Here is a 27005-nt window from a genome sequence, read left to right on the forward strand (position 1 = left end):
TTGTGCTACCATCACCACCATCCATCTTGAGAACTTGCAAAACTGAAATTTTGTACCCATTAAGCATTAACTCCCCATTCCCTCCTTACCCCTACTCCTGGAAACCACCATTCTATTTTCTGTCTCTAGGAATTTGATCATTCTAACTACCTCACTTGAGAGGAATCTTTCAGTACTTGTATTCTTGTGCCTGGATTATTTCACTTAGTAAATGTCCTCAAGGTCGATCCATGTTGTAACGTGTGTCAGAATGCCCTCTCTACTTATGGTTGAATAATATTCCACTGTATGTATACACCACAATCTTTTAAGATGGGGTTCTTAGTATGTTAACCAGGTTGGCCTCAAAATCCTAGGCTCAAATGATCCTCTTGCCTCAGCCTCCTGAGTAGCTGGGACTACAGGCATGTGTCATGGCGCCCTGCTTCACGTTTTGTTTACCTCCGTTCATCAGTGGACATTTGGGCTGCATCCACCTTTTGCAAATATTACTGCTGTGAACATGGTGTGCAAAATTTTGCCAAATGTTTTAAGCAGTATTTGTTTACATATGTACTCCTTACTGGATAGAGTTAAATATATTTGAACATACTTCGTGACATTTGACATTTAAGGTCACCAATTTAAGTTGCTTAGCGAAAAACTAAGGCAAGGCAATTATTCTTGAACTTAAGCATAGCAAAGTATCGCAATAGATGTCAATTGTTATTTCTTCTTTTCACTGGGAATAGGAGGTAAAGACCCTAAAAGAATAGTATGAGGAATTTAAGATAATTACAAATAAGTATTTGCTGACCGGGATGGTGCACATTGGAGTACTATACTGATAATAGCTAGAGAATCTTTTTTCTCTGAAACATTTTTCAGATAAGATTGCTATTTTTTTGGTATGGTTTAGGTATATTTCTTCCTGAAGGTCATCACATAAACTAAATGACCTAATATATCCTTTTATCTTATGACTTTTGTGGTCATATAAAGGAGAAGGCCATACTCAGATATTTCTGATTTTCTGATGCTTTTTCTGTAATGCCCACACTTCTGCTTGATGACCCTGACCCTTTCTCTTCAGCATTTTGGGAGGGGGATGGGAAATCTGTTTCAAGAGAGGACTTGTCTCAGGGTTTTTGAGTAGAAGCCACTCCATTCATACACGCTCTAGTTTTTGGTCATTGGGCTACTACAATAGAGTTTGGTCATGGTTCAGTTATATTGTCTGTAATGGAATCTGGGATTTAAATTTTCTTCAGTTGATAAGAAAGTTTCCAATTTAATGCTTTCATTAAACTAACAATTATAGAGCTCCTGCTATGTGTCAGGTGCTCTGCTAAACATTTTCCATAGATTATCTCATTTAACTACTTAAATAATCCTACAAATAGTCATGTTTTGCTGCTGGGTAATCTATTAAGCTTCAGAGCTAGGATTCCAACCCATCAGTCTATCTGCTGATTTATTCTGACTTGTTTAATCTTTTCCTTCCAATACAAAATGAATCATGGGTGTAAGTGGGCCAACTACTATTTCTTTCTTTCCTGGAGAGATATACTTCCTTCCTTTCTCTTCTAGAGAGATATACTTCCATTCTTTCTCCCTGGAGTGATCTATTGATGTGTTGAATTTTTAGGTAAACTTCTAAATGTCTGTGAGATACATGCCAGGCATGTTGTACTAGGCTTTCACCCCAGTGGACCGAGAAGACAACCTGTAGTTCATCTTTCCTGAATATGTTGTCCATATAGACAGTTGGCCCCATTGAACAAGAAGGTCATTTAAACATGTTTACTAAACACAAAACCAAATGATGTTCTCATCTAGGCTTAATGAAAAATGCATTTAAAATTATGAGTCTGTGAGTGTTACCCATAGTGCACCTTAGCTTCAAGCATTCAATAAGTACCTATTCTCTGCTTGTTCCATCCCATGTGTGGTCCAGTTATTCTCCAAGTCAAGTGACTATATAGATAAAAAGCTAGTGTGGGACTGACTGGATAAGACAGTTTGGTTGGGTGGGTAGATATGGTAGAGCTGGGTGTTAGGTGTCATTTTCCTAGTTTTGTGAGATAATGTAGTAAAAGTGAAAGTCTCAGCTGCTTATGTTCAAAGAAATGAATTATTTTTATTCTTGAAGTTTATAGCAGTATAAATTTAGCATTTGATAGAATATTATTTTAAAAGTTTACTATTATATACATCTTTATTTAATTAAAAAATTAACAGTACATAGTTTCTGGATATTGTAGAATACATATTTACTGCTTCAGAATTTAATCTCTGGCTAAATGAATACAGAAACCAGGATGTTTGCAAATCAATTGCTCATGGATTTCTTTAGAGAAATGGGATAATCAATAATAAAAAACTAGTTTTTGTATTTTTCCTATAAAGTCAGTCAATTTATGTTTTAACATCTGTTTTTTTTTTTTTTATTTCAGTAAAAGGAGCACCTCGAAACCTAAAGGTGACAGATGAGACTACAGATAGTTTTAAAATTACTTGGACTCAAGCTCCAGGGAGAGTTTTAAGATATCGAATTCTATATAGACCAGTTGCTGGTGGAGAAAGCAGAGAAGTTACTACCCCACCCAATCAGAGGAGAAGAACGCTGGAGAACTTGATTCCAGACACAAAATATGAAGTATCTGTAATTCCTGAATATTTCTCAGGACCTGGTTCTCCATTAACTGGAAATGCAGCCACTGAAGAAGGTAGAGGAAATATGCTTGTCATATTGTGACAACCAAACTCTTAGATTAGAGGAGAAAATTGGGACAACTATCCAGATAAAAAACTCATGAGGCACTTTGTTTCAATTATTTGAGTATGTTAGACCATAGTCCTTTTAGACTTAATTTTTTTTTACTTAATCATGATATTATATACTTGTGTCAAAAAATTTAATTAATTAATTAATTAATTATTTTTGAGTTGGAGTCTCCCTCTGTCACCCAGGCTGGAGTGCAGTGGATTGATCTCGGCTCACTGCAACCTCCGCCTCCCGGGTTCAAGAGATTCTCCTGCCTCAGCCTCCAAAGTAGCTGAGACTACAGGCACACGAAACCACATCCAGCTAATTTTTGTATTTTTAGTAGAGACAGTGTTTTGCCATGTTGGCCAGGCTGGTCTCAAACTCCTGACTTCAGGTGATCAACCCACCTTGGCCTCCCAAAGTGCTGGGATTACAGGTGTGAGCTACTGCACCCAACTTTGTGTCATCAGAGTTTAAATGCTATGATATAGACTCAATATTCTTTTAAAAATAATATTAAATGTTTTAGTGTAAATTGAAGGATGACTAGGAATTAAAAATCAAATTGCTATGTACCATTGAAATAGAAGATTTACTTCTTTAGAAAAAATTTTAAACATTAACTTGTTTTCCTTTAAATACATTGATTAGGATCCCAGGATACATTCTGATATTTGTTGAAATTATTAATGTTTAATATGTGATTTCATTGGTGAAAAATAAGGCATTCATAATTTTCCATTTTATTTCCTAGCTGTAATGTTTTAAAAATAGCAGTAATGATGCTAAGAACACTTTAGCAATAATGAAAAGTTACTGAGTACCTGTCTGGTGTCAGGTTATGTATAAAGGACTTTTCATATATATTATTTAATCCCTGCATAGACTTTATGTTATTATTATTATCATCTCAGCTTTATAAGAGAATTGAGGCTAAGGAAATTAAATAGTAACTCAAGACCACATAGCTAATAAATGAGTTTTTGGATTTTACTGCCCTACTGCAGACATTTACAAGGAGTATCCATTATAGCTTGGTCTGCATCACCCTTCTCCGTCCCACCAACCTCCCTCCCTCTGCATCACTCTCCCCACTCCCACTGCCTTCCTCTCCCTCCTTCCACTACATCTCTCTCCCTCCTCCCACTGCATGACTGTCCCTCCTCCCACTGTATCACTGTCCCTCCTCCCACTGCATCACTCTCCCTCCCTCCCACTGCATCAATGTCCCTCCCTCACTGCATCACTCTTCCTGCTCCCACTGCTTCACTCTCCTCTCTTCCCCCTGCAACCTAGCTCGTTAGCCTCTTCTGCTATAGAGGCTTTCTCTTTTCACCTGCTTTCTTCCTCCTCTCTTCCATTGGTGACGTGTGATTACTTCGTTGTCTTTCTCTCTTGCTGAGAGGCGAGGGCTGTTTGTTCTGGGCACCATGATGTAATCCAATAACTCTTTATCTTTCTATTTTCTGGAGTAAAACTGGCTGGCTTTTATGTGCTCGGTGGAGAGTAACATAGGGCTGGGTTCCTTAGGACCCTTCAAAGAGGACATGACCAATCTACAAGGAAAGTCATGAAATGGCATCACAACTGCAAAAGGACGGGTGGTCCCTGGGGATTTGTACCAAGGGCTGGGTCTCACTTAGGCTGTTTTTTCTCTTACTTTTTTTTTTTTTACCCCAGCGATAGCATTATGTTTATAATTATCATTTTTATTATATCAGAACTAGTTCCTGGGTGTTATCTTTAGATGTTCATAGCATCGTACTGATTAACTATTTTACTGAAGGTTTCTTAGAGGAATGAAAATCTACATTGTAATACTAATCAATGTCTATACATTTTGCAGTGCTTTCTTCCACGATTAGGGAAATACAAGAAACTATTTTATAGGAAATATTCTAACATGAAAGATTTTACATGGAAGATTTTAATCTTTGTAAACACAGAAAAGGGATTGGATGTCCTTCCCCTTGTTTCTATTAACACATAGGGTCTGATTTAGAGATGTCTAAGCTTTGTTGGCTAGCCAACAGTTAAAATTTCATTGTCTCACCCAGAATATAAATTTGATGTCATACACATGCATATATAAGGTAACAAAGTGTTTTTCAAGTCATTTTTATTAAATAATGGATTTTGATGATGTTGTCATTTTTTAATGAAGTTAGAGGGAATCCAAGAGACTTAAGAGTTTCTGACCCAACGACGTCTACTATGAAATTATCCTGGAGTGGGGCACCCGGAAAAGTGAAACAGTATCTCGTCACATATACCCCGGTGGCAGGGGGTGAAACTCAAGAAGTCACTGTGAGGGGAGATAAAACCAGTATGGTGCTGCAGGGATTGAAGGAGGGGACACAGTATGCCTTATCTGTGACAGCCTTGTATGCGTCTGGGGCTGGAGATGCCCTCTTTGGTGAAGGAACAACACTTGAAGGTAATTACTATCATATTTTCTGAAAATCTGGGAACTTGTTTGTGGCTCTGCCTCTAAGAAGCTTAAAATGTTTTCAGAGAATGAATCTAGAAGTGTGCAATCCTTTCTCTTAAAAAGAATGTATATTGAAAAATAACCATAAAGCTGTCTGTTATTCAGAGACGTAGAATGTAAGCAACTGAAGAATTAAATTTGATTAGGAAGAAGTGCCTTGGGGAGCTGAATCCACAATAGGCCAAAGAAATGTGTTTACAGTTCCGTGAATTGGTTAAAAGGAGAATAGGTGTATGACATTCAGAGTGGGAAGAGACCTTGGGAAACATCTATGAAGGAAGAAGGTTTGGATTGGCCAAGTTTATGCAGCTAGTTCTATCTTTCAGGTCCAGATAAGAGCCATTTTCTGACTTCCATTCAAGTGCTCTTTTCATTTGCTATGTGTAAAAGCTCAAGAAATGTCAGAACCCAAGTTTCTATTTGTTTTATAAGAGGTTTCTGAAATTCAGTTCTGTATTAGATGCTCAAAGTGACTGCGATAAAGTACTTGGTAAGAAACATCAACAAGACTGGAGCAGTTTCGTTGGTTCTCTAGAGTTAATGGTCAGAGGACTTTATATTTTTTAGGATCTTTTGAGATGTAACTGCAGCTTAGGTTTAACTCACCACAGCTGGTAAGTAAATAATGTAAGGAAGAGAAAATACACATTTATTTGAACTGCAGTGAGAATGGATTGTAATGCTAAAAATCCTGTGATGTGACTCAGTCTTATAGTTAGGGGCCTACATGGACGATCAGCAATAGCTTCCCTTCTCTTTATCATCATATTTTATATGACTTATTTTAAATGATTATAGGAAGAAAATGAATCTGAAGTATCTTGTAATATGAAATCACAGTGACTAAGCAAAGTATCCATCAAAGTTGATGGATCCAGGAGCTTGGAAGGTTGTAGATATTGTAATTAGCAAGACAAGGCATACAATAGGTAGTTCTTAGAAACTTTAAGACTTAAGAATGAAAAACAAATAAATTAAAAACCTGTAATCAAAATAATAGTGATTGCTGGCACGGTAGCTCATGCCTGTAATCCCAACACTTTGGGAGACTGAGGCGGGTGGATCACCTGAAGTCAGGAGTTTGAGACCAGTCTGGCCAACATGGTGAAATCCCATCTCTACTAAATACAAAAAATTAGCTGAGTGCGGTGGTGCATGCCTGTAATCCTAGATACTTGGGAAACTGAGGCAGGAGAATCACTTGAACTTGGGAGGCAGAGGTTGCAGTTAGCCGAGATTGTGCCATTGCACTGCAGCCTTGGCATCAGGAGTGAAAGTCTGTCTCAAAAAAAAAAAAAAAGTGATCAAGAGTTAAATTCCCATAGTCCATGAAATCTGTTTCTAGAAAAAGATTTAAATAAAAGATTAAATACCCGTATATAAAGTACCTACAATCAGAAGAGTCCTGGTTGTACTACTTAGCTGTGTGACCTGGAGTAAACCTTTAACCCCTCTGAGCCTTAGTTTATTCATCTATAAAGAGGGGATGATTATCCTCCCTCTTTCCTCTCAGAGTTATTGTTGAGATCAAATGGGAGAATGTAAGTGAAACTCATTGGAAACTGTAAAATACTACTATATATATAAAATTCATCAAGAGGAAATAGCTTATTAACTTTAAATCTGGTATCTAAAAGCACAATTATCTCTTGATATACTCAGGGTTGTGGTGGGATTGGTTCCAAGACTCCTGCATATACCAAAATCTCCTGAATATACCAAAGTCCTCTCAAACTCAAGTCCCACAGTTGGCCAGAGGAAACCCATGTATGTGAAAAGCTGGCCCCACTATGTAGGTGGGTTTCACATCCTGGGAATACTATATTTTTCATCTGCATTTGGTTGAAATAAATCTGCATATAAGTGGACCCTCACAGTGCAAACCCGTGTTGTCAACTGTATAGCTTTAGTATTTCAAATATAATTGGTGACATAAAAGTTTTGAAAGAAATAAGTAGAAACAGAAATTGCCTTAAGTACACAGACATAATCCAAACAACAAAAACATGTGATCTTTACAATCTGGGGCAACATCCAGAATTTTGGAGATATTTGTCCTTTTCTTTGGACATTTTGAAGTTCTGTTTCTCATATGCTTTCCACAAATTTTTAGCATCAGTTGATCATTTGATTTTTTTAGAGGACAAACTTTCACTCTTTATTTTTTAGAGGATAGATATAGAATGTATTTGTGAAATTTTCTTCTCTTTTTTTTTTCTTTTTTTGAGACAGAGTCTTGCACTGTTGCCCATGCTGGAGTGCACTCGCGCAATCTCAGCTCACTGCAACCTCCGTCTCCCAGGTTCAAGCGATTCTCCTGTCTCAGCTTCTCGAGTAGCTGGGACCTCAGGCACCCACCACCATGCCCGGATAATTTTTTAGTAGAGACAGGTTTTCACTATGTTGGCCAGGCTGGTCTCAAATGCCTGACCTCGTGATCCACCAAAAATTTCTTCTTTATAAGGAGTATCTTGGAAATAATTTAATAGTTTTTCTTCTGGTTGTGTCTTTTAACCTTCTGGTATTCATTTGTGCTTTCTTGCTTTTAAAAATATATTTATGCTCCATAAAAATCTTCTCAATTCTAAAAATTAAGGCATTTTTGCCAAGAATAATATATTAAAAACTTTATTTAACAAAATGTACTTTTTAATTTTACAGGAAGCACATTCTACTAGGCTGTGATTTTTGTAAGCCAGATGTGTTGCTATATTGTTTATAATATTATAGATCGGCACAAGTGGTATCGAAAATCTACCAACTTGTGTGCATGTGTGAGTATACACACACGTACGTGTCTTTGATCAGAAACAATTTCTAAGGAAAATACATAGTAAAATAAATTTTAAAAACTATTGTTTCCTATTTCCTGAGAAGAAGGAAAGCTAGATAATTTACAAGGTTGCTTAAAAAATACAGCTAATTTCTAACTAAATTCTAATAATTTACAATGGACATTTTGTTCATTTACACTAAAATGCTTTACTGCAATGAAGGATTACCAGAAGAGCTGCCAGACTGATTAACATATTTATCCCATTACATTATGTGTGGTAAACTTGACAAATATGTGAAAGCATAGTTGTGACTAAATGAAAATAATACAAGATTTTGCTCCTGGTTATTCCATTTCATTTTATTGTATTAACTTAGCCAAATCCACATACCATATACAGGAATAGGATATGATGGTAAATGCAGGGAGTGGAAAGCCCAGAAACAGAGCCAGGCAACTGCTTTTGAGGGCTGCTGTTTTTCTAATCTGTTTTTCTCTTGGGAGAGGAGGTGGTAAGAGCAGAACTTGAAGGAATGTTTCTTTTGTCCAGAGGCATGGTGTCAGCCGGCAAGAGCATTCTGTAGGTTGGACATCTTATAGATTACCTCATGTTCATTATGGCTTTCAATTCAATAGGAAAGAAAGTTGTTGTTTTTTTGTATTTTTAAAAAATATGTAGTGTGATCTACAGTCATCCCTAACTTGAATCTGTTTCCTAGTACTTTTTTTGAAATGCAGCCAATGATCAGAAAATTCCCCTGTTGCTGGAAGAGAGATTTATTAGCATTGGCGTTGGGGAAGTTCATGGTTGGCTGTAGTACTGTATGCAATAGAGTCACAAAGGCAGTGCTTATTCCTATTTCAGATCCAAACTTCAGAGGAATGTGAGCACAAGTCATTAGGTTTGATTTACATTGTTTCTTCCCCCTGTTGTTGTTGTTAGAGTAGTTAGACAATGTAATTACGAAAACACTACTGTATATGTCATTGCACTTTAAGTTCTGAAAAAAACTTTTAATTGTCACTGTTAGTACTTGGAGGAAAATCTGTTTTTGTACACCTCTCAGTAAATAATACCCATTTTAATTCAGAGATTTATCACAAATGAATGAGAATTTCAGTTTGAGAATAATGTGTTTTTTGTTAAATTTTTGAATGTTGTTTTTTGGCTATGGAAAATATGACTTTTTAGAATTTCTTTGTTTCAGTTGCTGTAGCAACCTGCCAGTGTCCTAGATATCAATGGCTTCCTACAGATCAAACTAAGTGTATTCAGTTGACATTTTGTTACAATGAGGTTTTTAGCACATCTCAGGAATTCTGCATGATGTTGAGTAACATGGGCCCTTTAAAGATGGACTAAACAAGGCCTCTGTGTTTTCCCTTATTTACTGCTGTCTCATAATTTGAAAAATCATACATTCTGGGTATAACAACTCAGATGTTGCCAGGGAACTTTAGCACAGTCACCAAACAGTAATTTGTATTTCCTTTTTCTGTGAATTAATTGCTTGTCAGATAAAAATTGAAGGCAATGTGGAAAGGCAATAATTATGGAAGAAATAGTTTTTTGCTCAAGCAGGCTTTGAAGTTGAATGGTAATTTAATTATTAAGATGTTTTAAAAAACTGTGTATAGCTTAAGGTAGCTGAGTTAACTTATCAATAGTGAACTTTGTCCTTTGGAATAGTGGCTCTAGTTCATTGGTTGTAAATCAAATGTATTTCCACATGAGCATTATCCAGAAGCAGGTCTTCTGTATTGCTGTGGAAAGTTGGATGACTTTTGAGTTGAGCTCTAACGGAAAAGACAAATTGATTTAGAAGAGAGTTTACATTACATTCTCAATTTAACTTCTATTTTTGAAAGTGGTATATGAAAGTCAATGAAAGCTGGCTGGAACAATCTGTAAGATGACATACAGTTTTATTTAATGATGATTAATTTTTCGTTTATCATCATTGGCTAATTTGTGTTATAATTATGTTTGAATTGGATGATAATTTGCTTTTCGGAAAGCAAATGGAAAAGGGGTAAGGAAACAGGAAAGATACTTAAATGAGGCATTAGTTTTTTGGCGTGGTATGTGGAAAAAAGCAGTGTAGGAATCAACCCCTTCAAGATGTTCAGATCATGAGAAGGAGACCTGTTTGAATTACTTCCCACAAAAGCAGCACAGAAACATAGGTGAGCACACACCAGAAAAATGGCTTTTGTATAGATGTAAATATGTTTTATAATAAGGACAAAAATGCTGAGTAGCCAAATTTCAAAACCTGATAGAGTTTTATACCTTTAAACTTATGACATTTATACCTATACTGATACTATACTAGGAATAATAAGGTGTAAGGGAAAACTCGAGATAGAATCAAAGAAATAAAAATAAAGAAATATCATCATTATAGATGATGACTTGTTTGAAATGATTTCCAGAATTTCTATTACCAGAGATAAAATTAATAAAGAGAGCACAGGCATATATCCAGAACAGAAGAAAGCAAGTGCTAAGATTAAATATTATTCAAAATGATGCCACATAGGTAAAGAACCTGAACAGACCCCAGAACCATAAGATACATATTTGTAAATCTTGGGACACAGAAGGAAGAGGAGGACCTCAGAAGGGAGGGAGCTGCTGCTAGAGCAGAAGTGGATCCAGGTTCAGGGAAAGGTAGTGACTACATGGCAAAAAGTCTACTCGAGTTGCTTTCTGTTCACTGCCACTGTTTCTATGCCTTCCCCTTTCGAAGAGCAGTAATCTCTCCTGGAGATGGCCTCTAGACTGGTCTTCTGACATCTTTACTCCTTCTCCCTCTCTCTTTCCTATTACCTCTTAGGTACTCTAAAAAGGGACTCTTGCCTAAACCCAATATAACCAAACTAAACCAAAACAAGTCAGATAATTTCTTCCTGTAGTTACTGATGTCTGGAGCGCCTTAGAGTCAGGACAAAAACAACAATGTATTGAACCCAGCAAATGCCTTGCCAGGTAACACTTAGAACTTCATTCATGTGAAAATGCGCTCAGCTCTTCAATAAGAAGCATATGTATGTTCAGAGCCATTTCCTGTTGAGACAAGATGCGGGGGAGAAGAGACTAGTGACTATCCCACATGTGTCCATGGATAGAAGATGTGATGCAAAGCTTAAATCATCTTCTCTGTTCTCTGAGGGTCAGCCTTGAGTTTATTTTGCGACCTAAAGGAGTGATTTTCTGTACATGGCAATATAACCACACACAATACAAACCATCCAGCTGTCCTACAGAGCATCATGTGTGTAATGATTCTGACTAGTTTACTTTTACCACACCTGTCTTTATTTTGAAGGAACACCATTTCTTTGTGAAAGCAGATACGAGGTTCCCTCCCATACTCACCCAGCACACCTCCCAAATAAATGCTTCTGTAGACCTCAGAGAGGAGAAGTAGAAAGAAAAGCAAAAAGGGGGAAGGAATAAAGAATTGTAGAGGTTTTAGAATCACAGGGCAGATTTGTTTAGAAAGCACCAGTACTTAGGTGCATCCCTAAATATTCCAATTTAATTGATTTGGGTAGGGTCCAGTCCTTGGCTTTTCAGGTCATTCTGTGTATTGGTTCGGGTCCAGTCAAGTTATTTTGCTGCTGAGGGCCCCAGGGTCCCAGGAGGTGGCACAGCACATTGGTGACCTGCTCAGATGGTTGCACACCTGGCCCCAAGACCAGCTCGGCCACTTGCCAGTTTCCATCCTGCCAACTGTACCACGGGGTGCAATCCACTTGCTTCATTTTTTGATAATCTGATGTTTAGCCAAACCAAGATCTTATGTTTTAAAAATTCAAGGGCTTTTACTTGCCATGAGTACATCTTATTCTCAAAATTCCTGGCTGTAATGTAACCGATAGAATACTCAGTCCTCCTCCCTAAAAAAATAAAAAAATTATCAATGTGTTTGAGAACAGTATAGATTTAATACTTAGGAATAGTCTTATCAAACTGATTGATAAACATGTAAGAAACTCATTTGAAGCAGTTTATCTTCTCTACTGTGGCATCTGGATTGAACTAGCTTTCTTATTTCTTTGGAGCCTATATTGCTTTGTCACTAACACTGAATATTGTAATGACAGTGCCTGCAAATAGTGCCTTTAAATACCACAGGCAGAAACTATAGTTTTTACTGGAATTTTCTCTGAGATTGAGAAGATTGAGAACTTACTCACTGTTCACTCAAAATAGTGCTGTCATGCCATTAGTTAGAACTTAAAAATATTTTTTAGTTGATTTTTAATTTGCATCTTAAAAAGTGCTTTTGTAGATTATTTTCAGAATATTGATAAACCTTGGCAAAGGTCTTTATTGCATTTTACTAGTATTTTGTTTTAGCTTTACAGGTCTTGAGAGTGTTAAAATAGTTTATTAAAATCCATGGGGAGACATGTCTTGTGATCTTAGATCCTTTTGTTTTAAGCCCAGAAATATCTTTGTGAATGTATTTTTGCTTCAACCACAATTATCTTCCTATTATTTTTCTCACAGTGAAATAATTAGCTTGTGTTTATGAGATTGATGTCTGTTGTCATGGAAATAAACACTGTCACAAATTTAGTGCTGTAGAAAGAAAAAGAGGTTGAGAAGCAAAACCTTTGGGAAAAATAAAGCTGAAATTGTTTTAAAATTACCCCAGCGTTAATTTAGAAGAAAATTCCCACATTCTAGTTAACCTTGTTGGTCTTAATACGTTTTTGAAACGTCATTAATACAGCTCATTTAAATTCAAAATTGCTTTCAAGCGCAAGTTATTTCACAACAGCTGTTCCTGACTACAATTTAGAAAATTTAGAGGAAAAGGCATATATTGAAAATGGTGTTTATCAAGCAAAGGAAAAATGTGCTGTACATTTAAAACTTAGAGACTAGTTGTTGGGATATAGATTATCAAAACAAATAAAAAACAAAACAGAAACCCAGAACCAAACTGAATAAAACAAACAGTTTTAAATTGTACTTTTATATTCTATGTAGAGAAAATATAAATGTGTATGACCATTTACCTAGCAAAGACAGCTAAAGAAGACTTTTAGATGGGAATTAGCCTTAAGAGCTGAGGGAAAACATTCAATGTGCTCTTAAAAATAAGTATTCTTGGTTGCAGTGAAATATGTAACTAATTTCCTTCCAGAGATGAGATGTGCTGTCAGCAGTTAAAGTTATTTATAGAATTTTCCATTTGGTCTTGGGGTCTGGTAGGCTGCGGAGCTTCTGTTTCATTTATTTTTTTTCTCTAAATCCAATCATATATGATTAGGTTTTTGTCCACTTAGATTTCTTTTTCATTCATTGTTACCTTTACTTTTTGTGCTGAAATATAAGTGCTAAATTATGAGTAGTTTTAAGATACTCATTTTTACTCTTCGAGTTAAGTGAAATAATAGTTTTCGAAATTCTTGTAAGAGCATTGTATATCATTTGCATGAATATACAACAATTACTTGTAAAATGTATGCTGGGAAGCAGATAGTTTTGTATTTATGTCATACTGTGGCATAAACCCTAGTAAAGGTAGCCAATATTAAGTGACCTGTATTTTTACCTTACATGCAAAACATGGAAAGTGAGGATTTTATTGAAAGACATCTGTGCCTCCTATTAAGTTGAGGTTTCCATGTTTTTCCACTTGGGTTGTATTTTTTGTTGTTGTTGTTTGAATGAAAGAACCAAAATTTAGTAGCAGACGTTTTTGGTCAACTAGAACAAGTGGGATGTTTTATTTTGGTGACTAATCACTTTTAAGTTTTCCAAAGGAATTGGTGGTTTTTAGTTTTGTTAGGGTTAAGCTATATTGAAAGTTTGCACTGCTCCTTTTTTTTTTTTTTTTTTTGAGACCGAGTTTTGCTCTGTTGCTGAGGCTGGAGTGTAGAAGCCGGATCTCGGCTTATCACAGCCTCCGCCTACCGGGTTCAAGCGATTCTCTTGCCTCAGCCTCCCAAGTAGCTGAGATTACAGGTGTGCACCACCACGCCCAACTAATTTTTGTATTTTTAGTAGAGACAGCGTTTCACCATCTTGGTCAGGCTGGTCTCTAACTCCTGACCTCGTGATCTGCCCGCCTAGGCCTCCCAAAGTGCTAGGATTACAGGCATGAGCCACCATGCCCAGCTGCACTGCTACTGTTTAAACTGCATGAGCAAATAAAAGTTTCACCAGGAAACAGTTGTTGGAATTAAGTGTTGTAAGTAATATAAGATTGTTGCAGTTGTTGTAGATCATGCATTGAAACTGAGTTTATTTAAAGTAGATCAGAGAGGAAAAGATCATGGTAGGGACGATCTTTGAGAACAATGGGCCATGTCACAAGGCAGACTGAAATGTGATAAAATTTTTGGGCTTAGATACATTTTTCCTTTGAAAATTTTTTTAAAAGACAAGTACTCCTTCAAATTTGTATGCCATTCTTGTCCTGAAGGACCTTCTAATCTTACTAGGCATATGGGGGCAAGGCTAAGAGGTAGGAGTCAAATATAATTCTAAAATTGTATTGCATCAATCTTTTCCACTAGTAGAATGGGATGGACAACTCAGAAAGAAGAAATTGGCAATTTTAGACAAATCGTGTTTGAGTCCAGCAAGTAAGAATCTCTACCAGGATCAATGAATATTAATATTTAAATACCTACCAGACATTTTAAAAACATATTCTCTTTTAATTTCTATTCTAGAACGTGGTTCTCCTCAAGATTTAGTTACTAAAGACATCACTGACACATCAATTGGGGCTTATTGGACATCTGCTCCAGGAATGGTTCGTGGTTACAGGGTCTCATGGAAATCACTTTATGATGATGTTGACACTGGAGAGAAAAATCTGCCTGAAGATGCCATTCATACTATGATAGAAAATCTGCAGCCAGAGACCAAATACAGAATTTCGGTATTTGCCACTTACAGCAGTGGAGAAGGAGAACCTTTGACTGGAGATGCCACAACTGAATGTAGGTAACATCATGGGTGTGTTTGGGTGTGTGCTGGTGCTACCCAATAGTTATCAGCTCAAGTGACATGCAGTTCAATCACTTAAATTTTTTTCTTTACATGATGAATGAAGACTGAGGAATTAGGACTTGTAAAGAATTTGGTTTAAATTCAGAGTAGGTTAGTATCTAAAAATATATCAAATTTTGAAATATTGAGTCTCTTTCAATTACCTATATTTGTCTTTTATTCTTTTTCTGGTGCGATGATCGACTAGATAGGATACTCAACTAGTAACAAGACCAGAAGCTATGAAGCAAAGAGAATTCAGGCACATTTGTATAGCTACACGATCTTTGTCAAGTTACTTAACCTTCTTTGAATCTGTTTCCTAATCTGTAGAATGCAGATAATAAATCTTGTCTCTTAGAGTTGTAAGGATTGTATAAAATAACAATATACGAAGCGTCAAGCATAGTGCCTAGCCACTTAGAGATGATTAATAAATGATGGGTGGCTATTGATACTATGATTATCATACAACCAAGACTTAGTTTCTATTTTTGTTACTTTATTTCTATTATATTTGGTAAGGTCAAATCAAAAGCCCACTCAATTTTCTGGTCGCTCAGATTTACCTCAATCTCACTAATATTCTTTTTTTTTGTAAATTATGAATGACCTATCATAATCACCTGGCTAGTGAAGGATGTGTCAGGATATCTTAATTCACTTTCCTACAGGGTTATTTGTTTGAGTGATGATGTGTCAGTGTAGGTTCAGCAGTTGTAACAACTGTACCACTTTGGTGAAGGACATTGATAATGGGGGAGGCTGTGCATGTGTGGAGGTGGGAAAGGGTACATGATAAATCTCTGTACCTTCTGCTCAATCTCTGTGCCAAAACTGCTCTAAAATAATATAAAATCTGTTAAAAACAAACAATTGAAACCAAGCCAGACCAAAACGTCATTTGTTAAGCATGGGCATTTCTAAGTATTTGTAGGAGAAAACTTTAATCTTTTTGTTTTGGGAAGGTTTTAGGAAAAGGAGAAAGAATGGGCATTCATGAATTTCCTTCTATAAGAAAGAAGTAGAGGAATTTGGTGATTTTTCTGGCAAAGGAAGAGAGAGGGAGAAGTACCATGAGCAATTTCAGTTAAGTCCTATATCCTGATTTTAAGTTGTCCTTGAACTAAAATTTTTGTGTCTAAGTTCATTTTCTTTTTTTATTATTTGCAAGCTCAGTTATATGTTCAAGTTTAAATTTCTATCTTAATTTACCAGATTTTAAAAAATTAATTTCTTTATAGGAAACTTAAATACGTGAGAAGGCATATTTCTCAGATAGCCACATGATTGATTTCTATGGTATTAAATAAAATCTTGTGTCTGGTATATATTGGCTGATGTAGTTTAAGAACCTGGTAGAAATTCGTTCTCCTTTTTTAAGGAAATTCACTTGTTATAAAGAAAAGCTGTATTGTAAACTTAGGCCATACATGACACATAGAACTAAAGTTATTTGTAGGAGTAAAGATACAATTCATGTGGCTGAGAAATTATAAAAGTATATATATTTAGAGGGAATATTTTTCTCTAAAAATTATTCTCCATTTTGTATTTTTCCAAAAAGTTGGAGACTTCAGATAATTATTTGGAATTTAAAATGTCTACATGAGCTTTGTTGTCGCTGAAAGCAAATATGGTGGCAGAAATGAAATAGACTTGTGTATCTCAGAAGATGAGCACCTAAGAAATTTACACTGTATTTCTTGGCTAATTGATTGATTTAAAGGTTAATGAACAGAAAACCTCTTTCGAACAAAGAGCAGACTTGGCAGGAATAAAACGTTCATTTTTAGGCCACAGTTGGTCCTCCATATTCTCAGGTTCCACATGCACAAAAGTAACCAACTGCTGATAGACAATGTTTTTAAAAAAGCAATAACAAATAACAATACTACAATAAATAGTAATACCAGTAAAATACAATATAATAATAATTTATATGACATTTACATTGTATTATAAGTAAATTAGAGATGATTTAAAGTTCAACAAGTTCTTGAATAATATAACATTGATGAGAAAACAGAATTGATTCCTGGTGGAGGTCACCATCTGTGTGGAGTTTGCAAATTCTCTCCATCTCTGTGTGGATTTCCTCCAGGTACTCTAGTTACTGCCCACATCTCAAAGATGTGCACGTTAGGTGAATTGGCACGTCCACATGGTCCCAGCCTCAATGAGTGTGGGTGCCCAGGATAGGGTCCTCCCTTTCACCCTGAGCTACTTAGACAGGCTCTGGCCACTGTGACCCTGAACTGGAATAAATGGGTGAATGATTATGTTACTTGTTTTTATTAATCTTTCTTAAATGTATATATAGTTCACATATATATCAGTGTTTCATATGAGAAGCATTTTATTTATTGAGAAGTTTGGTGATGTTTTCATGATCAGAAATATGGCATAGGAACTTAACTCTTCTTTATATCAGTTAACCTCTGGAAAATTGGTTTCCTTATGTCGGTCATTTAAAGTTGCAGTTTCCAAGAAATTATTTAACAATGTTAGTTCAGGACTTACTGTATTAGGGAGGATATGCATAAGTTATATGCAAATACTATGCCATTTTACATCAGAAACTTGAACATGAGAGAATTTTGGTATCTATGGAAGATCCTGAAACCAACCTCCCACGGATAGCAAAGGACAACTGTATATGAAAACTGCTCAAGTGTCTAAGTAAATAAGAAAGAAGTCATGGATGTTTCTTTGTTCTATCATCATTTTGTTGTTGTATAGAAAGTATTTTCAGAAATCTGAGTGAGATCTGCTATTTAGGTGGTAGATGAATCCTAAGGTGTGGATAACTCAGCAGGATCCCTAGGCCATGCTCCTAAAGTTTCACAACTGCTTCCAAGAGGGCATTTTGGAAATGTCTTTAGGATTGCTTTCACCTGAAACTCAGAGACATGGTATGCAGACAGTTGAAACAATGAAAACCATGAATTGGGTTTAGAAAACCAGCAGGAGGGACATTTTCTATTGATCTTCCAATTTATGGCAACTGGCTTAGCAGTGGTACAGTGGATGTTTAAAAGTGTCTTGTGATAGTTACTAAAGCATGAAAATAACTCACAATGTGAGAGGGTGTAACAGCATTTAATGGCATGTGGTAGTCTATCGATGGTGTAAAAATTCTTGCTCTTTGGTTATGGGAAACCAACAAGGATTTTTTTTTCTCCCTAAAATCCAGTTTCCCATTAAAACTAGGATGAGATATGCTGTACTGTATTTAAATTCAGTTTCTTTATTTTAAAGAGTTAATTAAAAGGCAAGAATATAAGCGAGATCATTACAGCATATCAAGGTATGAGGTATTAATTTGGCTGTTATTAACATGTTTAAATTTTGAAACATTTTAAAGCTTGGTATCCCTTTTTTTGAAACTTGCATTTCTTTTTAGATTAACATTCGTAAGATTTAAGTTTTTATTTTTCTAAATTCTGAGTCGTGTGAAATTGGTTAAAAAATTTTGTAAGAGAGAGGATGTCTTGTTCCACTGAGTAAACCTTTGAGAGATGAAACAAAAGATGAGAAAAACACATTATAGCACAACCCCTTCTAGAAGACTGTTAGCCACCCATCAACTTACTTGATATTCGTGACAATTGGTAATGCTAATAATCCAAATAGATTATTTTTTATATATTATTATTTCTTTAGATTTTTTTGTTTGGAAGTACATATATGTGTGTTTATATAATATATATTTTTATGTAATAATATATGTTATATATAAAGTTTTTTTCCTTTTAATAGTTCACTTACCTGGAGAATAATAATAGAGAATTGATGATTAATCTAAATATACTTTAATATTCCCAGAAAGTGATGGACTTTTCTGAGAGTTCTCTTAGTTTCTTTAAACCCAAAAATAAAAATTGCAGCCAATATAATCTTGGTTGAAATTATATTTTTTAATCTCACAGAAGTGAAATTCATAACCATCATAACCATATATTGAATTTACCTACTTTATCATTTTTTTCTTTGTCCTCTATACATATTATGTCTTTTAAAAAATATATGACTGCTTTAAAGATTTTGTTTTTATTACTGATTTTAAGCAATTTAATTATGATGTGTCTTGGTATAGTTTTCTTCATGTTTCTTGGGTTTCGGGTTCACTGAATTTCTTGGATCTGTGAGTTTATAATTTTTATAAAATTTGAACAAATGCATCCCATCATTTTTTCAAATATTTTATTTATTGCACCCTCACTTTATTCAGGTACTCCAATTAATTACACATACATTAGTCTGCTTGAAGTTATCACACAGCTCACTGATACACCGTTCATTAAACATTTTTTTTCTTTCCTTGTGTTTCATGTCCTATTATGCCATCAAGTTCACTAATCTTTTTCTTTACATTTTCTAATCTACTGTAAATACTATCCTGTGTAATTTTCATTTTAGATATTATTTTTATCTCTAGAAGTTTGATTTGAGTATTTTTTATACATTCCATATCTTTACATAAAATGCTTAATCTTTCTTCTACCAGTGTTACATATAAAATATAGTGTAATAACTGTTTTAACATCTTTTTTGTCTAATTCTGTAATATATGTCATTACTAGTTCTGTTTCTATTGATTGATTTCTCTTCTTCTTATGTGTTGTCTTACTCTGGACTGTGATAACAAAAGGTAATACTATTGGCTGAGTGGCTTTAACAACAGAAAGTTATTTTCTCACAGTTTAGGAGGATAGAAAATTCAAGATTAAGGTCTGGTAGGGTTTGATTTCTGATGAGGGCTCTCTTCCTGGCGTGTGGTCACCTTTCTTTATGTCCTCATATGGCCTTTCTTCAGGCTATGAATGTGGAAAGAGAGAGAGAGCTCTTTGGTGTCTACTATTTTTCTTATAAAGACACCAATACAGTCAGGGTAAGACCTTACTCTTATGACCTTATTAAACCCAAATTGCCTCCGCAAAGGCCTCATGTTTAAATATCACCACATTGAAGGTTAAGACTTCAACATCTGAATTTAGTGGTGGGAGACCTTCAATCCATGATTCAAATTATGATTTTTTTCTTTTTGGCATGGCTTGTAACTTTTATTAGATGTCAGATTTTGTGAATTTTATTTGCTTGGGTGCTAGATATTTTTATGTTATAAATATTCTCAAGTTTTATTCTGGAATACAATTAAGTTACTTGGAAATAGTTTGATCTGACATTTGCTTTTAAACTGTTTCAGTTTAGGACTAATTTTGCCTCATTCTTGAGACCTTCACCTACTAAATGTCCTATATGATGTCCCTAGAGTTGTGAGGTTTTCTCTTCTGGGTAGCAGGAACATTTGTAAGCCTATGTGAGCTCAGGAAATTGTTCCCTGGGCTCCTTTGGGCTGGTTCTTTCTCTGGCTTTGGATGGTTTTCTCACACATATGCATTGATTATCCTAGGTTGAAGACTCAAGTATTTTCTCTGTGGCACTCTCTCCTTCACGGTACTCTGTTCTTCAAGTTCTGGTTGCTCTGAGCTCTCCAGACTTGGAACAGCATCTTGTCAATTAAGGGAGGCCACCAGGCTCCAGCTGGATTCCCCTTTCTTTCCTGGAAATTCCAAGCAATAGCTGGGCAATGACAGAACCTATTTCCCTTTGTTCCTCATCCTTCATAGGGATCAGTGTCCTGAGCCAACTGATACCCAGTGTCTGAAAATTATTGTGTTTTATTTTTCTTAGTATCTTTCTTTTCAGGTTTCTTAGTTGTTTCAAATGGTTCTTGATCACTTGAACATGAAAAATTCTCTTAAAATCAGGAAAGATTCTTGGCTGATTTTGAATTTCATTTAGCTTAATCTTTTTCTATAGAACATGTTTATGGCCTTTTGAACACTGATTATTGAACTAAACAAAATGATCCTACTTATGAACTCTAATTATGTATAAAAATAGGATATCGTAGGTTATTTGTGGATGTTGATTACTTATTTCATATAGTTATTAATAATTGTGAAATATTAGTAAAAGGCAATTTAATAATTACATATTATTTATTACATATTAAGCAAACACGGTTTACAGATAGTGCTTTCTGAAATATTCAGCGTATACCAGTTTATCTTGAGAGCCCCTGAGATATTTTGAAGTGTTAGACATTCCTATTCTTTTGTGCTCATCATCTGAGACGTGCATGACAATCATAAGCCAGTCACTCTGGCTAGTCATTTATAGATTGCAACTTTTTCTGAAAAAGTCCAAGTAGAATGTGCAGCCCTGCATTCATAATTTTTTGTATTCTCCACAGCTTTATTACTGGATAAATTCTTTACAGATGGAAATATAATAAAAATTCTAAAACCTTATCTCTGGAAACGGATGTTTTCTTTACTCAAGTCTCTAGAAGGCAAATAGGAAATCTCTGTAATATGAACTTCCATTTTTTAGTATTAGCTAGATAAAACAAAAACATCTTACTGAGATCTCGATGAGACTAGGCTCACACGCCATCATGAATTTATGAGAGATTACAATACTAGGAAATAGAACAGCGTACATATTTAAGAAGCCACAAGGAGTTTCTTTTCACATTAATGAGGGGGTGGACATATATTTTTTTCAACAGGGTATACAGTTTAATCTTCCCTTTATCTCACAGTATCTCAAGATTCCAAAACCCTGAAAGTGGATGAAGAAACAGAAAACACAATGAGAGTTACGTGGAAACCAGCACCAGGGAAAGTCGTCAACTACCGTGTTGTCTATCGCCCCCGTGGGGGAGGGAGGCAAATGGTTGCTAAGGTGCCCCCCACAGTCACTTCAACAGTGTTAAAGCGACTTCAGCCCCAGACCACATATGACATCACAGTTCTTCCGATTTATAAGACAGGAGAAGGAAAGCTTAGGCAAGGATCAGGAACAACAGGTACAAAATAATAATTATGTTTTGTGACACAGGAACAGAAAACCAGACACCTCATGTTCTCACTCATAAGTGGGTGTTGAACAATGAAAACACATGGACACAAGGAGGGGAACATCACATACCGGGGCCTGCTGCGGGGTTGGGGGCTAGGGGAGGGATAGCAGGGGGCAGGGGTTTGGGGAGGGCTAACATTAGGAGAAATACCTAAAGTAGATAACGGGATGATGGATGCAGCAAACCACCATGGCACGTGTATACCTATGTAACAAACCTGCATGTTTTGCACATGTAACCCAGAACTTAAAGTATAATAATAAAAAAAAAATTATGTTTTGAGGGGGAGAGTAGGTAATGTTTTAAAAGATGACTTCAGTATGTCTACTTCATTTGTAAATGTTTAAAACTGATTCTGTAGTAAGTTAAATTATAATTATTAGACAATGTCTAATTAACATGTTATTTTTACCAATCTAGTTTCTGGTAAAATGATTCTACATATTAATATTCTTAGGCAAATAGAATCTGAATTGTGGGAGTTATTTATATGTCTGTTTAGGTAACACTGGGTTATCAGGACTTCTGTGGAACATGATATCGTCTGCTACCAGACTTAAACCCTTTTTATGGATATGCATTTTTGTGGGGCTAATAAAAAAAACCTCAAAGCCTAGTCTTATAGATAATATTTTAAAAATCTTTTTGTCTTTACAGCTTCCCGATTTAAGTCTCCCAGAAACCTGAAAACATCTGACCCAACCATGTCAAGCTTCCGAGTGACTTGGGAGCCTGCCCCTGGGGAAGTGAAGGGTTATAAAGTCACATTCCACCCTACAGGAGATGACAGAAGACTGGGGGAGTTAGTGGTTGGACCCTATGACAACACAGTTGTTTTGGAGGAACTTAGGTAGGAATTAACTATGTTTATATCAAAAGATGGAATTAATTTGTTTAAAAGATGGAATAACTTATGTAAATTAGTAGGCTTTACACAAACGTCACTTATATGTCTGTTTGCCAGCAGAGTATTTAAAATCAGCTAAAGCTGCTTTCTTATGCTTGGTGCTGCTAGAGTTGAAGTTAGGATTCAGGGGTCAGCAAGAGAATTTAGGCCTGAGCAGGATTTTTTGTAATGTTTTAATAATTTTTGTTTGTTATTAAATAATCAGAATTGGTGTTTTCAATATCACCCTGCTTTTAAAAAATTAACATTATTATTACATGATTTCACCAAAAATGTAGCCATGTGGAAGTGTGGGGGTTCCTGTACCTTGTGGAAAGTTTGAGGGACTCATGCTGAGATACTGAGTGTGAATCCCCCTCCAGTGTGCCATACGGGAGAAAGAAGGCAGGACCTCGTGGGTGCCAGCTGGCAGGAGAGGGCAAGGCTGGGCTCGTGAAAGGTCCAGTTTCTGGCTATGCAGTGAAAAACAAGGAAGTTTCAGTTTGAACAGCACCCTACATTCATTACAGTGAAAAGAATGAACCTCTGTGTGTAGCCTTTTGGAAAGTCTGTTTTTTCAGTCATTCATTCAAGACTATTGAAATCTGTAGAAATACTTGTGATTTACTTTTACCAGAGTAGGGATGATAAAATTTGTTGAGCTTATTATGTGTCAGGCATTGTGTGAGGCATTGCCTCTGTTACCTTGCAAGGTACAGCACTTCAATTATTTCTTAAAGCCCATTGCTTGAAAACAGTAAGAATAAAGAGCCTGACCCTTCCCTGACGTGTAGAAAGGCAGGGTAGAGACTCTGCATCTGCTAGAAAATCAAGATAGAAACCAGTGCTGTGAATTCCTAGTGTTCTCTGGAATGCTTGCTGTCTAATGTCTCTTGACACCTCCCAGGGTAAGCATAACTGACAAAGTGATGGAAATTATTTTTCTTCTCTTATAATGTTGTACACTATAAACTCTTCATAGTGAAAGCTTGTAAATCAAGATGAATGTCTTTAGCAAAGCAAAACGAAAGTGCTACCACTTGAGCCTATGGTTCTCACAGGCTATAATACTTCAACATTTCAGGGCTGGTACCACCTATAAAGTAAATGTTTTTGGAATGTTTGATGGAGGAGAAAGCTCACCACTTGTTGGACAAGAAATGACAACCCTTTCCGACACAACTGTAATGCCAATTTTATCTTCTGGTAAGAAATTGAGTTACATTCCGTGAGGAAAACAACATTAGGAAACTTTCAAATGTGAACTGTTGGGGTAGCATACAATGAAAAATGATGAAACAAATTATACACTAAAATTTATTTCAATAATTTACATACTTAGCAAAAAAACTTCTTCAAACATCCAGTCAAGCATGCTTTTTGGCAGTATTTTTTTATACTTCTTTTATCAGCATTGCATTATTTTATACTTAAATTATTATATAATCTATTATTTAAAGAGTAATGTAATATGTAATTACTAATGTATTAATGATATTAGTAATGAAATTACTAATATAATAATTTTAAATTATGTAATAATGCATAATTTAAAATTATGCATTAAATTGATTCATGCATTTGAATATTAAATTTTTAATTATGCATTATTGCATAATTAAGCTCTATTATTTAAATATTAGTTTTTATTAAACGTAGATATTGTACCTTTTTCTATTTTTAGTGACTAAGATGCAGTTCTTCTTTGTTAAAGTCATTGCAGAAATGATTTATTTGGGCTGGGTAAGCAGAGTTAGGTTACATAAATAGGTGAGCAACTATGACTTGAGAAGCAAAATGGTAACATAAGCCCCTTATATTTTTCTGTCCCTGCCACAACTACAGCCTTTGTGAACATAAAGCTAGTTTTTAACATTCTTAGAGATGGAACTGGTTGACGGAGTTTACTTCTGATATTTTTCATTATTGCTAAAAAAAGAGTAGATCTGGGCAAAACAGGAGCAAGCTTGCAAGGGCTTACATGCTTGGGATAGTATTTGGGAATCCTTAGTCCTGATATAATATATAATATATGAGTGACACATTTGTATTTTGTAGTGTGATGAGCATTTTTTCTTCCAATGATTTTTTTGAAATATAAAGATCAAATGCTAACCTTGTAATAAATTGGAAAATTTATAGCCGGTAATAGAAGCTCTTGGAAAAGAGAACATTAAAAAAAATGAATCTGGACAAAATCAAGTGTCAAGTCTTGCTGTTTTGCATTAATGTTCTATTGTTTCTCTTATGATGATATTAACTGACTTATATTTTTATTTTGTAGCTTGTACACTGAGGATGTTGGGATTATTTTCTCTTTCCAAAGCTTTTTCTTTGTATCAATGTTTGTGCTTGTCTCTACAGCTCTCAATTTGTATATTTGTTTGCATACTTTTCTAAAATGTCTTCTTTCTTTCTTGATTCTTTAAATGTGCAAACTTAACCATCTATTTTTACCTGATTTTTATTCATAGTAGATCATAAAGTTAAAAGATTAATAACTAAATAATAATATGTCAGGGTTTAAAAGTGTATCTTTACTTCAAAAAGGCATAATTTTAAAAGTGATGTGTCTGATCCTTCATATATTGCAGTAGTTACCTAACAGCTTAGCTATTTGAGAAGATAACTTTTAGCTCACAGAAACCTTTCTTCAGATTACATGTTTTATCAGTCCATCTCATTCTTGTCTGCTATGACCATTAAATATTGCAGAAGAATGTAACACCCAATAGGTTGATCACATTAAAATTTTATTAAAGTTGTTAGTACTTTATAGTTAAACAGCTATACATTCTCATTTATTTGCTTATTTCAGCCTTTGAGTTTGTGAACCCATCAAATTTTCAACAATGGCTTAATTCAAGCCTCCAAGTTCTATGAAAGAGGGTAGGAAATAGGGTCAAAGATAAAGGAAAGATTGGCCACTGAAATAATCTTTGGAGGAATTGATGATTCTTATGACTGTTAATTGAGGTTAATAAATCAGATGGACATATTTTCAGAGTCTCATTTTCCACATCACTAGCTAGACTATAGTATTGAGACAGGCAACACTAAGCATCCAGGGAGTGGAAGAGGTATGACAAGGAAGTACCCCTGCCAACAATTTGCTTCTTACTGTCTTGTCTCATGATTGCCGTGTCAGGGATGGAGTGTCTCACCAGAGCTGAGGCAGACATTGTGTTGCTGGTGGATGGATCGTGGAGCATTGGCCGGGCAAATTTCAGAACTGTGAGGAGTTTCATTTCTCGTATTGTGGAAGTCTTTGACATTGGCCCTAAAAGAGTACAAATTGGTAGGTTCTGATGACATTGAAGCCATTTAGACATTTTCATTTTGCTCTTTCACATGCACTAATGCCAGTGGTGTCATTTTAGCCCTTGCTCAGTATAGTGGGGATCCCAGAACAGAGTGGCAGTTAAATACTCACAGAGACAAGAAGAGCTTGTTGCAAGCTGTGGCAAACTTGCCATACAAAGGAGGCAATACTCTCACAGGTGAGTAAGGACTGCCTGATACTCTTTCAGCTCTTGCTTCTGGTCAAGGTTTGTGGCTGAATGGTGATGTGACTGATTCTCTTTTAAAAATCCCACTAGGCATGGCTTTGAATTTCATTCGCCAACAGAGCTTCAGGACCCAAGCTGGCATGAGACCTCGAGCTCGAAAAATTGGTGTGCTCATTACTGATGGAAAATCACAAGATGATGTTGAGGCACCTTCAAAGAAACTTAAGGATGAGGGAGTGGAGCTGTTTGCTATTGGTATGCGCTGAAAAGGACAGTGACACCCCTGGGGTTACAAATGTGCTGAGGATATTTTTCATAGTTAGAAGTTTTATCTGAAGCATGAAAAAATCATTTCCCCGATTAAATAATTTATCAAAATGATGTTCCAAGAAGTTGATTCATTTTATCTTTTCCCTTATAATGGGACAAAACTACATGGTTTCTTAAAAGAAAATTAATGGATCCAGAAGAAAAATGTACTATTAATAGGATTCAGAAAAACTCCTACTTGGTTTTCCACAGAACCATGTTTATTTTTGATATCCATTATTTTACATTCCAGAAAAAACACTGAAGAGACACTTTTTGTGGGAAATTGATGCTAGATATATTTAGAAGAAGCTAATTTAAAAGAGC

At 35.5% G+C, this 27005-nt stretch overlaps 1 protein-coding gene across 2 annotated transcripts in view; it reads left to right on the forward strand.

Moving 5' to 3' along the window:
* Window positions 1-27005, forward strand: part of COL12A1 (collagen type XII alpha 1 chain) — a 121965-nt gene that overhangs the window by 24995 nt on the left and 69965 nt on the right. For both annotated transcript variants that reach the window (XM_064360915.1, XM_064360913.1), the window contains exons 12-20: window positions 2436-2708; window positions 4914-5186; window positions 14719-14991; window positions 21654-21920; window positions 22632-22824; window positions 23945-24066; window positions 26009-26158; window positions 26241-26360; window positions 26460-26624. In XM_064360915.1, the coding sequence (XP_064216985.1) occupies window positions 2436-2708; window positions 4914-5186; window positions 14719-14991; window positions 21654-21920; window positions 22632-22824; window positions 23945-24066; window positions 26009-26158; window positions 26241-26360; window positions 26460-26624 (1836 nt within the window). The remainder of the gene's footprint in view (window positions 1-2435; window positions 2709-4913; window positions 5187-14718; window positions 14992-21653; window positions 21921-22631; window positions 22825-23944; window positions 24067-26008; window positions 26159-26240; window positions 26361-26459; window positions 26625-27005) is intronic.

Source organism: Aotus nancymaae, unplaced genomic scaffold, assembly GCF_030222135.1.
Source record: "Aotus nancymaae isolate 86718 unplaced genomic scaffold, 86718_ANA_hifiasm-v0.15.2.pri h1tg000040l, whole genome shotgun sequence".
Taxonomy (NCBI): domain Eukaryota; kingdom Metazoa; phylum Chordata; class Mammalia; order Primates; family Aotidae; genus Aotus; species Aotus nancymaae.